Raw genomic sequence first — 13768 nt, 5'->3', positions numbered from 1 at the left:
AATCTTTCCCAGCATCAGGGTCTTTTCCAATGAGTTGGCTCTCTGCATCAGGTGGCCAGTGTATTTGAGCTTCAACTTCAGCATCAGTCCTTTCAGTGAATATTCAGGACTGATTTCCTTTAGGATTGACTGGTTGGATCTCCTTGCAGTCCAAGGGACTCTCAAGAGTCTTCTCCACCACCACAGTTCAAAAGCATCAATTCTTCGGCGCTCAGCTTTCTTTATGATCCAACTCTCACATCCATACATGACTATTGGGAAAACCATAGCTTCCACTGAACGGACCTTTGTTGACAAAGTAATGTCTCTGCTTTTTAATATGCTGTCTAGGTTTGTTGTAGCTTTTTTCTAAGGAGCAAGCATCTTTTTATTTCATGGCTGCAGTCACCATCCACAGTGATTTTGGAGCCCAAGAAAATAAAGTCTGTCACTGTTTCCATTGTTTCCCCATCTGTTTGCCCTGAAGTGATGGGACGGGATGCCATGATCTTCGTTTTTTGAGTGTCGAGTTTTAAGCCAGCTTTTTCACTCTCCTCTTTCACCATCATCAAGAGGCTCTTTAATTCTTTGCTTTCTGCCATAAGTGTGGTGTCTTCTGCATATTGGAAGTTATTGATATTTCTCCTGGCAATCTTGATTCCAGCTTGAGCTTCATCCAGCCCAACATTTCTCATGATGTACTCTGCATATAAGTTAAATAAGCAGGTTGACAATATACAGCCTCGATGCACTCCTTTCCCAATCTTGAACCAGTCCATTGTTCCATGTCTGGCCTACCTGTGCTTCTTAACTTGCATATGGGTTTCTCAGGAGGCATGTAAGATGGTCTGGTATTCCCATCTCTTTCAGAATTTTCCACAGTTTGTTGTGATCTACACAGTCAAAGGCTGTAGCTTAGTCAATGAAGCAGATGTTTTTTCTGGAATTCTCTTGCTTTTTCTATGATCCAGTAGATGTATTGACATTTCTTAATATTGTCTTGGAATCCATGAATGTGGGATATGTTTTTATTTATTAATTTCTTAATAGGAAATGTTTAGTATTTTTTTTTATATGTCTTTCACCTCCTTGGTTAATTGCTAAGCATTTTATTCTTTTTGATGGTAATATAAATGGAATTGTTTTCATACTTTCTTTGTTAGATTGGTCATTGTTTATGTATAGAAATGCAACTGACTTTTGTTTGTTGACTTCATATTTTGCTACTTTGCTGAATTTATATATTCTCAGTTTTTTTGGTGGCATCTTTGGGACTTTCAATATATAAGAACACATCATCCACAAAACATAATAATTTTGCTTCTTCCTTTGCAGTTTTGATGCTTTTTATTTCTTTTGCTTGTCTATTTGTTCTGGCTAGAACTTCCAATAGTGTGTTGAATAGAAGTGGTAAAATTTGGCATCCTTGCCTTGTTCCTGGCAAAATAGAAATAGTGACCTGTGGCAGGTGCTGGTGCTGCTTCAGCTTGTTGACAGTATGAGGATTGGAGAGAGATGTTATAGGATCAGATTTATTTCTGTCACTGTAGTAAGAGCACTGGCTTTTCATGGGACACTTATTTTTTTTCACTTTTCAATGTGAAGAAAAAATGTTTTTCACAAAGAATTGGCCAAAAATTGTCAAGCCATCATGTTTGAGTCTAGAGACTATGTGAATGAAAGAGAATGAAATATTATTGTAGTTCAAATGGCTACAGTTGATTGTGAGCAGTTTTAAAGGACATCAGAATTAAATAGGACTAGGACTGATGCTCGGAGAAGGCAATGGCACCCCACTCCAGTACTCTTGCTTCGAAAATCCCACGGATGGAGGAGCCTGGTAGGCTGCAGTCCATGGGGTCGCTAAGAGTCGGACACGACTGAGCGACTTCCCTTTCACTTTTCACTTTCATGCATTGGAGAAGGAAATGGCAACCCACTCCAGTGTTCTTGCCTGGAGAATCCCAGGGATGGTGGAGCCTGGTGGGCTGCCGTCTCTGGGGTCGCACAGAGTTGGACACGACTGAAGCGACTTAGCAGCAGCAGCAGGACTGATGGTAAAGCTGAAATTCCAGTACTTTGGCCACCTCATGCGAAGAGTTGACTCATTGGAAAAGACTCTGATGCTGGGAGGGATTGGGGCAGGAGGAGAAGGGGACGACAGTGGATGAGATGGCTGGATGGCATCACCAACTCGATGGACATGAGTTTGGGTGAACTCCGGGAGTTGGTGATGGACAGGGAGGCCAGGCATGCTGCAATTCATGGGGTCGCAAAGAGTCGGACACGACTGAGTGACTGAACTGAACTGAACTGAGGAAAATGAGTTCCAGTAAATCCAGATAGCTTTGAACAAGCAAAGATGTTGCAGAAGGGTTTGTCTCGTCTAAACATTTGAAAACAGTTGTCAGATAGTAGAGAAAACCAAGTTAATTATGAGTGATTTTATATTTTTAGGTAAGAAGTTGGGTTCATTGTAAAAGTCACTGTTAGAACAGTTCACCTGCTTAGTCCATCTCTAAGCATTTGCTAATCAAAGTCTTTCAGAGTTGTTTTCTGTCTTGAATGAAGAATACTTTTTAGACGAAAACCTAATTCAGTTTAGAGACTAGAGTATTGAAGAATGGTGCTTTTGCTGTAGGGAAATTTGCTAGAAAATGACAGCATTTGTAGGCCCCTTTTCTCTTTAGACTTCCTTTTTCTTCCAAGGGATAGCATCTTTCTTCTTGTAAACACTTGTGGAATTCAGGATTGGGGGAAGGGCTTTGAGGATTATGGTTTTTCACCACTCAGCATCTTGATTTTCATTTAGATCATCTAATTTTAATTTGTTTCTCACCTTGTCTTCCCCCTGTTCTTGATGCCTTGAGTTGCAGATACTGAATCTTTGTACTTCCATAGGAGTGGGGGTGGTGATCTGGAAGTTTCTAATTGTTCCTTATACAGATTCTCAGCTAGTTTTCCTGTATTTGAGCTCTATGCCTCTGTCTTCTTTGTGGCTTTTTAATTGCAAGATTCTGAGAAACAAGTCTGTTTGCATTAGACTGTTTTTCCCCTGGCAAGCAGTTTGTTTCCAGGCTTTTTTGTTCTGCTAAGTCACTTACTAAGCACTCTTTCATCCACTTGACCATCTTCTAAGAAGTTGTTGCCTTCTTTACCAATTGTAGTTTCTTCTCTTTTATAGACCATGTGGGGTTATTTGTTTGCTTTTTATATTTATTTACTCTTATTTTAGTGGAATTTCAGAGGGAGTGAGCAAATGTTCAATGCTAAACTAAAATTGTTTTCACAGTGTCAGTATGCTTCTAGGGTAAATAACTTTTTCCCAAAGATTCAGTAAGTTGTTTGTAGCTGAATAATTGGAATAATATCTGTTTATCTTTCTACAAAACTGAGACTGAACTATACCTTGAGTATTTCTTTGTTTTCTAGAAATGTTATCATCTTACTCTTTCTGGCAATACCCTTTAATTTAGACTTTGTAAATTTGGGGGGAAGAGTGAAATATTTTGATAACATACTTCAATTCTACAAATTTTTCATCTTAAGGAGATGACTTTCTTCAAGACCTGCCACTTAGATTATTTTCCCCTTAATCTGTTTTAAGTGTTTGGCTTGAAATAACACATATCTTTCTGATTCTGCAGAGATTGAAGATACTTTTTTATTTCCACAAGATGAATGATTTTTCATGAAATCTTATGTAAAAATGACATTTTATTGCTTGAATAGCAGCTGCTATGAAGGTTAGGTTAAGAAGACAACATTTAAAAAAGATCGCTATTTGCATAAACATTTTATTCTGTTCCTATAGGGAATATAATTATATAAAACTACTTAATTCTTACAGAAAGCATAAGTCATATCCTTTAAAGTTATAAAAGCGATAGAACCAGTCAGAAATAATTTTTTTTCTTTCTACAATGGGTATTTATTTAATTGTGGTATCTTTAGCATGACCTGCCAGGGTAGATTCTGGCATGTTATCAAAGTAGAGAAATCTCATCATCTTTTTATTATGCTGCTTAAGAAATACTTTAATTTTAGAAATTAATAGTTCTCTGAAATACTGCAGAATTTGTTTGCCTCATGATTCACTATAACTAGTCATCAACATTTGTTACAATTGTCTTATTTCTGTTTTTATTATGTGTTGTTGTTACTTTTATAATAGAGCAAATAAATGTAAGTTATAAATAGTATTAGACCATAGAGATGTCTGTCTCTGCTGATTACATCTTCATTTCAACCACATGTTACTCTAGCTTTACTTGTATATATTAGATTTTAGTAACTTGATACTTTCTTTTGTATGGTTATACTTTGTTTTTAAAATCTTGCTTACTTGATATTAATTGCAGTAAATCTGTAAAGCATCTGAGCCATTCGTTTCCAAATTAAGTGAACATTGAAGACACATGGTATAAATCAGCAGTCCTTAATGTGTTAGTAACATTTTCACAATGCCTCTAGAGTAAATATCTAACTGTTCTTTTGATTACGTAATCCAAACAACTTAATTATTTATTAATTAATTTATTACTAATAACTTAATGTATTCATGTCCTTATAACTTTGTATCTATTGAAAATTATACACAAATACTCTTTATTTCATTCTTAAATAGCCGCAGTTACTGATTAGTGGAATGTGAATGGCTATTGGCCACTACCAGGATTCTTAAACCTTAATTTCAGGTTGGACACCTCCACTTTCATCTCCTGTTCTACCTTGACTTTTTGGTAGTACTGTGCAAAGATAGGAAGTCATCAAAAGGAATGTAATGTTAAAACTGGGAACTATATTTGAACTAGTAGTTCTTGTAGTAATCGACAGATGTCACTGTGTTTCTCTGAATAATTTTAAATACTTTGTGAGTTCACTGTGGCATCTTAGGACACAGCACACCGTTTGGGGACCTCAAGTATAAATGATTGTCTTGAACTAATAAGAGTTCACTTGACTGTTTATTATCTTTTAAACTGTGTTGGAAAAAATGTATTGAAGCATTTCTTGGAAAAATGTAGAAGCACAAAAGTAGGAAAGTATGGGAACTCAAGGTTGATCTTATGTTACTCAAATCTGTGAAGTACAGATTTTGGTATTAAATGCACTTTTTAAAAGGTGTGAGAAGTGTACACATGTTTATAAGCAAACCTGAGACCCACTTCCAATCTACACGATGAGTATACTTGGTCGTATTTTATTATATGGATTCTACCTATGCATTAGCTAGGGTTCTTCAGCAAAACAGAGCCAGTTCTGTGTGTATGTAGAGAGACTGAGAGAATATACACACACAGTTGCACACACATGGGAAGCGGACATGGATATTAAAGGAATTGGCTCATGTGGTTGATTGCAAGGACTAGCAATTTCTAATTTTGTAGGGCAGGCTGAAAATAAAAACTTGGGCAGGATTTCTGTGTTACATTCTTGAGACAGGGTTTCTTCTATTTATAGGAAACCTTAGTTTTTTCTTAAGGCTTTCATCTGATTGAATGACACTGTACTCACATTATCTAGGGTAATCTACTTAATGTCAGCTCATTGCAAATGTAATCATATCTGCAGAATACTTTCATGGCAGCATCTAGACTAGCATTTGACCAAACAAGTGGACCCTTAGCCTAGATAAGTTGAACAAGTCTATTTGGCACTCAATTAATTGGCTCTCAAGATTAATTAGATTCCATTTCTGATTTTGCTCATTTTTTTTCCCCAGCTCACAGCTTGCCCCACATTCTTGTATTCCAATTCTGTGGTTTGTTGGAATTGTACTTTAACCTTTTTTATGAGGTTTTTGCCTTTAACAGTACTTATAAGTAAAGAGCATTTCAAATATTTTGAGATGCCTCCTGGTCTTTTTTTCAGATGGACCAGCTTTTGGGAAATATGATTGAAATGTGGGTTGATCGCATGGACAATATTACCCAGCCTGAAAGAAGAAAACTTTCAGCTTTGGCTTTGCTTTCTCTTCTGCCATCTGATAATAGGTGAGGAAATGTTTACTTAAAATTGTTTTGTTAAAGCATCAAAGAAGTATTAGCACTGTTTTGGCTGTTGGTATTGCTGGGCAGTGCTGTTTTATGCATATGTATGCTAATTTTTTTAGTTGATAACCAACCAGGTGTTGATCTGGATCTAAAAAGGTGGGAATGGTGGGCATTACAGTTTAATTTGTTGGTGTTCATTTTACCAATTTATTTCATTTTTGTCAGAATTCCCATTTTAACAAATAACCAGATTTTATTAGATTTAATTTTAGGTCCTTGTTTTATATAAATATATTAAATAAATAATATTTCAATGTCAGTAACACTTCATAAAGTGTATTATCCTCCTAGTAATTCAGTAGTTTGTTACATAATTGTTAATTTTGGATTATCTCTAAAGAAGCGTACAAGTTATTTTTTTCTCCTTATATAGATGAGGTCATTATATTATATTTTACAAACTTTATTAAAATTCTCATTTCCGTAAAGCAAATACAAAATGCTTTGATTTAGGGCATTTAAAGAAGAGTAATTTTTTTTTTTTTTTTTGCCTTTATCCCTGTCTTTGTTTGGCATTATATTTCTTTTTGGGGTATTTTTAATTTTAGAAGTATAAAAGCAGGCCTTAAGACTTCATGTTGTATGAGAAGAATAATATATTAGATTTTTTTGTCTTAGAGAATTTTTATAGTACCTGTATCCTAGTGATAAATTAGTGAAATAAGTGCAGTTAGCTTTAGAAAATCTTTTTAAAAATTTATTATTATTTCTGGTATAGTAGTTTGAATTAAGAACACAGATTATTATTTAGTCCTCACATCATAATAATATCATATGCTATTGTATGTTATTATAGAAATAGATAATAATTTTTGAGCCCTTTTACTGTCCTGAAAACTGGGTTTACCTCTTGGTGAGTGTCCAGCCAAAAGATCCAATCAAGTCAAAGACTGGGAGAATGAAGGATTTAGTACTTGTAACAAGTAAGGCGAGTACCAGGGATCTTTCCCAATGCAGTGTCTCCATGAAAAGCAACTTTTGGGAAGCTTTAAGCTACTGGTACATGCATAATTATGAAGGGGCATGGGTAGTCCACAGAGTCCAAGCTTTGGTTGATTGAAGTCATGAGGGTCGGTAAAGATGAACATCATCATCTCTTAGTTTCCAGTTGATCAGGAGGTTGAATGCCTGGGAAGTTTAAATTCTGCAAAACTGCTCAGGAAAGTGCTTCATACTATTCTTTACTGTTGAAACAGACCTGTGAGTTTTTACAGCTGATTTGTTATGTTTGCTACTTCTCTTGCTTGAGAGCAGTTTGTTCTTTTGTTCCCTTAAAATCATTATTATTAAATCCTTCTCAGTGTTAAGCATTGTAGCCAGGCTTAGATTACCAAATGGCATAGGCCAAAAATGGCTTCTCTTATATCAAGAAAGCCATGCCTCATTCTGTTTCTCTAGGGACCCCTACCTTATATGCTTATATTACCATTTGCCTTATATTTCGCTAAGTACTTTACATTTATGTCTCATTTAATCTTTAAACAGTCCTGAGTTAGAGACATAATTGTCTTGTTTTTATAGAGCAAAGAAATAACTTAAAAATGTTAAATAACATGCTTAGGGTCTGGTAAATGGCATGTCAAAGGGAAGATTTTGACCTTGGGCGGTTGATGCCAGAGCTTGCTCTTCTAGCTCCCAGGTGGATGTACATGAGGGCAACGTTATTTCCTCTCTCTGAAACTGAGTGGCGTCTTACTTATTTTTGGAAGCCAAATTAAAGCTACCAAGATTTTAACTTACTGGTCTTTCCCTTCTTTTTAGTAGGAAAACAGTGACTAGAGATTTAACAGGCCTTTAAAGTGGAGATGTTAAAGAATGTGTTCTTGGGCAGTAATCAACACTTGGTAAACGTTTGCTCAGTAAATTAATGAATGGAAAAAAACTAAGGGTGATAGAGCGTGTTAGAGTGTTCTCTAACATAAAGTACTGAGATTAAGAGAAAACTTGAAATAACACAGGTTAAAAGATGAGAAAGTTACCTAATTGTATCTAAAGCATATTTGTTTTACTCTTTTTGATATTACAGTTGACTTCAATTTTTAATTTTTAAAAAAAATTTTCAAAAATATTTTTGATATGTAAGTTGTGAGAATAGTTGACTTCTCTGAAGAAAATAAAAAAGGCTTCTGTTAAGGTTAAAGAAAACTTAGACTGGGGCCTATGTCAATTTTCATAAATTAAGGGGCAAGATTTTATTAAGGCTTGAATTTCTCTTAAACATTAATTTTTTTCATTTAAAAATATGATATCGGGCTTCCTGATGGCCCAGTGGTAAAGAACCCGCCTGCTAATGCAGGGGACACAGGTTCAGTCCCTGGGTCTGGAGAATCCCCTGGAGAAGGAAATGGCAACCCACTCTAGTATTCTTGCCTGGAAATCCCATGGAGAGAGGAGCCTGGCAGGCTATAGTCCATGGGGTTGCAAAGAATCGGACACTACTTAGTGGCTGAACACAGCACAGTGATCTATAATGGAAAAGAATCTGAAAAACAATATATAATCACTTTGTTATACACCAGAAACTAACACAACATTGTAAATTAGCTATACTTCAATAGAAAAAATAAATTTTAAAAATATAAAAAAGTAATTAAAAATTGTGAGGAAATATCTTTCTGAATAGGAAAATCAGATCTTATTTTTGTTTTTAAAATCAAGTATTGAAAAGTCTATTGAGTGGTTGTGAATTCACATCATTTTAAGGGTACCTAGCAAGTCTTAAAATAATGTGGTAATAGAATTCTAAAGAATAAAGATTTAACTTTATAGTCCTTGATGGATTAGTGACTAAAGAAGCATTGATAGATACAGGAAATGTGTCCATTTGAAAAACAAACAAAACAACGTAATTGCTCTAAAAATTTGCCACATTATCATCGGCCCATGACATAGCTTTGGAAAATTTAGGTTCAAGTGCTGTAGTGGAAGAGAATGTTGACAGACTGTCAGCAGTTTTATCATTTCCCGTTATAACCTTTCTTCTGTTGGGTTGGCCAAAAACTTCCTTTGAGTTTTTCTGCATGGAAAAATTTTTTGGCCAACCCAATACTTAAAAAACTACATAGTTGATGGAGTTTGAGGAAAATTTTCCCCCTTTCATGTCCCCAGTGATATTTTCTGGTTAATCTCCCATATAATAGTAATTTATTCTCCTGTGTTTCTTTTAGGCTTTGCAGTGTAACATTTCCTTTGCCTGAAATAAGCAGATCTAGAGAATAATGTGTTGATGATGATATTTTGAATCAGGATACATTGGGAAATGTTATTTTCTTCTTTATTATAACGGATTTCCACATGCAAGAAATACACTATTCTAAAGCAGGGTTTCTCAACCACAGTACTTTTGACTGTTTGGACCCAGATGATTATTTGATACTGGGGCTGTACTGTGCATTTTAGGCTATTTAGCAGCATCTGTGGCCTCTACCCACTAGATGCTGGTAGAAAAATGACTATTTGGGAAGCTATTTAAGCTATCTTTTACCATGATCACTACCTCTGATTCAGATATCTGGCAAAGACTGTAGGCTTTAGGACCACACTCAAATTCTAGTGCCACTGGTCACTAATGACCATAGCCAGATAACTTCCTGTGCCTAAGTTACCTTGTTTTGAAATGAGGATACTAATAGTATCTTCCTGATGAGAGTATTATAAAGATTAAATGAGTTTACGTATTAAGTTCACACAGTCTAGATAAATGAAGTTAGCTGTTTTTGTTTTATCCCTTTCCTCCTCTCTCAACCGTTCATCCATTTCCTGCAGCATAAGTTCTAAAAGATTAAGTCTTTTTGTGTACCTGTAATCTTAAATTCAGGGCATTTTCAGTATATTGAGTATTTATAAAACTGTTAATTCATTAAAAATATGTTAACCACATATGTCATATGTATATCACCTTCAGCTTAATGACCTTTTGTAGTATTCTTTCTGCATTGTTACTAACTTAAAAATATACAATTTTGTCTTTGCCTTTGCCTTTCAGTATATCTTTTAGGCATTTTTAGTGTATCTTCCTGGTCGCCTTCTGAATATAGTACAATCTTTGTCTTGGTAGTTGTGTGATACAACTATCTTGTGTCCTTTTTGTTTTATAACTGGAGTGATTTCAAGTTTGAATTTTTCCATTTCTTAAAGTCTATATTATTTATGCACAAAGGCAGTAATATTTTCTTCTGCTAATTTTTATATGAAAATAACATTATTTACATACAGTTCTTCTGAAGTTTTCCAAAGTTTTTGTCCAAAGACATAGATTAAATAAAAGCTTTTTTCATAGAGGAAAAGGAGAGTAATCAACCTTTCCCTTGGCTCTATTCTCTGAAATAGCAATTCATTCTCTAACTTCAGAGACATACTTTTATAATGTAGTTCTAAGAATTTCAGATGTGTATAAGTGTTCTCTGAGATCAAATGTTTTAGGAATTTAATTTTTTTTTTTTTTTTTAAGATTTAAGAAAGTCACCCATGGGGAATGTTTTTCTTAAGCTAGTTGAATAATTCAAAAAAGATTGACAAAGCAGCAGGGTTTTTAGGTATGATGGCTTGCTTTCCAGGAGAAATTGCCTTAGAATAAAGTCCTCTGGGTATCAGATTTACTAGACATGCTTGGATTGGTCATTTAGTATCTCTCCATAGTTCCCTTTTATCTCAAGAATAGTATAAATAAAATACCAGTATTTGGAAATTTATTATTCTGTACAAATTTTATTATATAATTTTCTAAACTAATTTACAGCTTTTAAAACAAGATAGTAGTTCCAAAGAGTAATACTTTGGTATAGTTTCAGTTCAGTTCAGTTGCTCAGTTGCGTCCAACTCTTTGTGACCCCACGAACCGCAGCACATCAGGCCTCCCTGTCCATCACCAACTCCCAAAGTTTAACCAAACTCATATCCATTGAGTCAGTGATGCCATCTAACCGTCTCATCCTCTGTCGTTCCCTTCTCCTCCTGCCTTCAGTCTTTCCCAACATCAGGGTCTTTTCAAATGAGTCAGCTCTTCACATGAGGTGGCCAAAATATTGGAATTTCAGCTTTAGCATCATTCCTTCCAAAGAAATCCCAGGGCTGATCTCCTTCAGAATGGACTGGTTGGATCTCCTTGCAGTCCAAGGGACTCTCAAGAGTCTTCTCCAACACCACAGCTCGAAAGTATCAATTCTTCGGTGCTCAGTTTTCTTTATAGTCCAACTCTCACATCCATACGTAACTACTGGAAAAACCATAGCCTTGACTAGACGGACCTTTGTTGACAAAGTCGTGTTTAAATATAGTTAAATAAAAGGCAGTTTAAAATTTTTGAAATTGTGGATGTGTTGTTTTACCAGAATTGTGTTTGGTTTAAACTGACCATTCCTAAGTGAGTATTTAATGTGACAAAATTTTATTTTCTTCCTTTAAAATAGGATGCATTTTAACTTCTAGGTCATGCATTCTTATTTAGCATTTTATAGTATTTTCTTTTATCAGTAAATTCTTAACCTAATAGTTTAGTGGGTTTTCTACAGTAAAAATTAGTTCTCTTTTTTTTTATATCTTTCACAAGAAAAATGTCTTAGAAGCACCTTGTGTGTGTGTGTGTGTGTGGTAACAGCTTATTAGGATATAATTCAGTTCACCATTTAAAGTGTACAATTCAGTAGTTTTTAGTATATACATGGAGGTGTGCATCCATCACTACAGTCAGGTTTAGAGCATTTTGTCGTTTCCAAAGGAACCATGTACTGTTTTTCTTTAAGATTTTTCTCTTTATTTTTTAAATAATGAAAGTATGATAACACCTTTACAGGAGACTTGGAAAATACAGAACAAAGTTACAGACAGTTCCATTATATAATTATTTTTTTGAATAATTAAAATTTTTAGTTGGAGTTTCAATATCAGACTCTCAAAAATTAATAGAATGAATATTCAGAGAAGTGCAGGGATATAGTAGACCTGGAAATCACCATGAACCAATTCAACATAATTAAATTTATACAATTTCACACAGTAGTAGGATACAAATTATAGTCAAGTTTCCATAGACTATAAACTAGGAGACACTGGAATATATCCAGTGAGTTAAAGCAAGTTGCAAAAGTTTCAGGAGCCAGGTACTCTTCAGCAGTCCTTATCACTCATTCCTTTCTCCAGCCAACCACTAATCTACTTTAGCTATGGAGGTTTGCCTATTCTGGACACTTCCTGCAAATGGAATCAGACAATATGTGGTCTTTCGTGACTGACTTCTTTAAATTAGCATATTTTCAAAGTTTACACATTGTGACAGGTATCCGTGTTTTCTTTTTGTTGCTAAATCATAGTCTTCTGTATGAATATACCGCATTTTGTTTCTCCAGTCATCAAATGATGGACATGTGAGCTGTTTCTACCTTTTGGCTATTGTGAATAATGCTGCTATTATTTGCATACAAGTTTTTGTGTAGATACGTATCATTTCTCTTGGGTATTCCTGGGTTGTACAGCAATTCTGTTTAACTTTTTAAGAAACTATCAGGCTGTTTTCAAGTTAGTTATATCATTTTATATTCCCATCAGCATTGTATAAGGATTCTAGTTTCTGCATACCCTTAGCAGCACATATTATTCTTTATTTTTGATTATAGCCATACTGGTTGGTATGAAGTGGTATCTAATTGTGGTAGGAATCTTTTTGAAATAGTTCTGCTATACCATTACTCACCTTTGGGAAGCCTGCTTGACACAATATCTTTTGACAATTGATTGATTACTATGTGCTAATTTGGGGGTTCCTGAAAATCATCATTAAACATATACCTTAGTGTTTTGAGAATCTTACTCCTCAGCTTCTGTTACCTTTTAATTGTGATTCTGGGCAAGCTATTTGAATTCTTTACATTTGTTTCTTCATTTTTAAAATGAGGTTAATAGTATCTCTTTTGTAGACATCCTTTGGTAAAGGTTAAGTGAGATAATTAAAAACTCACTGGTTATTATTAGGTTTTTTGTATAATGTTACTTGCTTCTATATGTTAGACATAAAGAACTCAATAGATATTACTTGCTGTTATTATTGCTACAGTAGCTGCTATAGTTATTACTAGGTTACATTTCATTCTGTATGAGAAAAAAAACAACATACGTTTTATGTTTAGAAAAACTGATATATTCTACCAAAGGCAGCTTGTTCTTCAATTAGTATCATTTTTTCATTATCAGATTGGTGCTGCTGCATAGTATTGCCATTTTCATAGAGGCACTGAAATATTCTGTCCATGTACTGACAAAATTACTCTCCTGGGATTTAGCTGTTATGAAAGTAGTAAGTAATCTATTGTTCTGTGGGAGTTGAATTTCTGGTATGTTGCCGGTCTTTCTGTTATTCCAGCTGAATTTAAAGTCAGTCAGTGCATAGACACTGACTGAGTTGTTTTTCTCCAATGGTGGTTTTGTTTGACGTTTTCATCTAATAGTATTATTTATAAGGAATGTTGCACATTGATAATTTAGAGAAATCAAAGGAAATTTGGTAATACTACACTACAAAAAGCCGGCTTTGTAAATTCAGGATCCTAAACACTTAAGGTCCAAGAAATGCAGCCTTTTCCTCTGCTCCATTTCCATGGGCAGAGAGGAACAGAATGCTGACAGGTTTGCTGTGCCCAGACAGAAAAGGAAATCTTGTGTGGTTGATATTCACATAGATTAGGACCAACAGATTTCGGTCCTTGTTTTGAACAGAATGCCTACTTTTAAAACTCTTCATT

At 34.8% G+C, this 13768-nt stretch overlaps 1 protein-coding gene across 5 annotated transcripts in view; it reads left to right on the top strand.

Moving 5' to 3' along the window:
- Nucleotides 1-13768, top strand: part of IPO11 (importin 11) — a 202537-nt gene that overhangs the window by 131871 nt on the left and 56898 nt on the right. For all 5 annotated transcript variants that reach the window (XM_025270486.2, XM_044932629.1, XM_025270489.2 and 2 more), the window contains exon 27: nucleotides 5854-5975. In XM_025270486.2, coding sequence (XP_025126271.1) covers nucleotides 5854-5975 — 122 coding nt within the window. The remainder of the gene's footprint in view (nucleotides 1-5853; nucleotides 5976-13768) is intronic.

This window comes from Bubalus bubalis, chromosome 19 (genome assembly GCF_019923935.1).
Source record: "Bubalus bubalis isolate 160015118507 breed Murrah chromosome 19, NDDB_SH_1, whole genome shotgun sequence".
NCBI lineage: Eukaryota > Metazoa > Chordata > Mammalia > Artiodactyla > Bovidae > Bubalus > Bubalus bubalis.
This window is presented reverse-complemented; position numbering and strand designations above follow the sequence as displayed.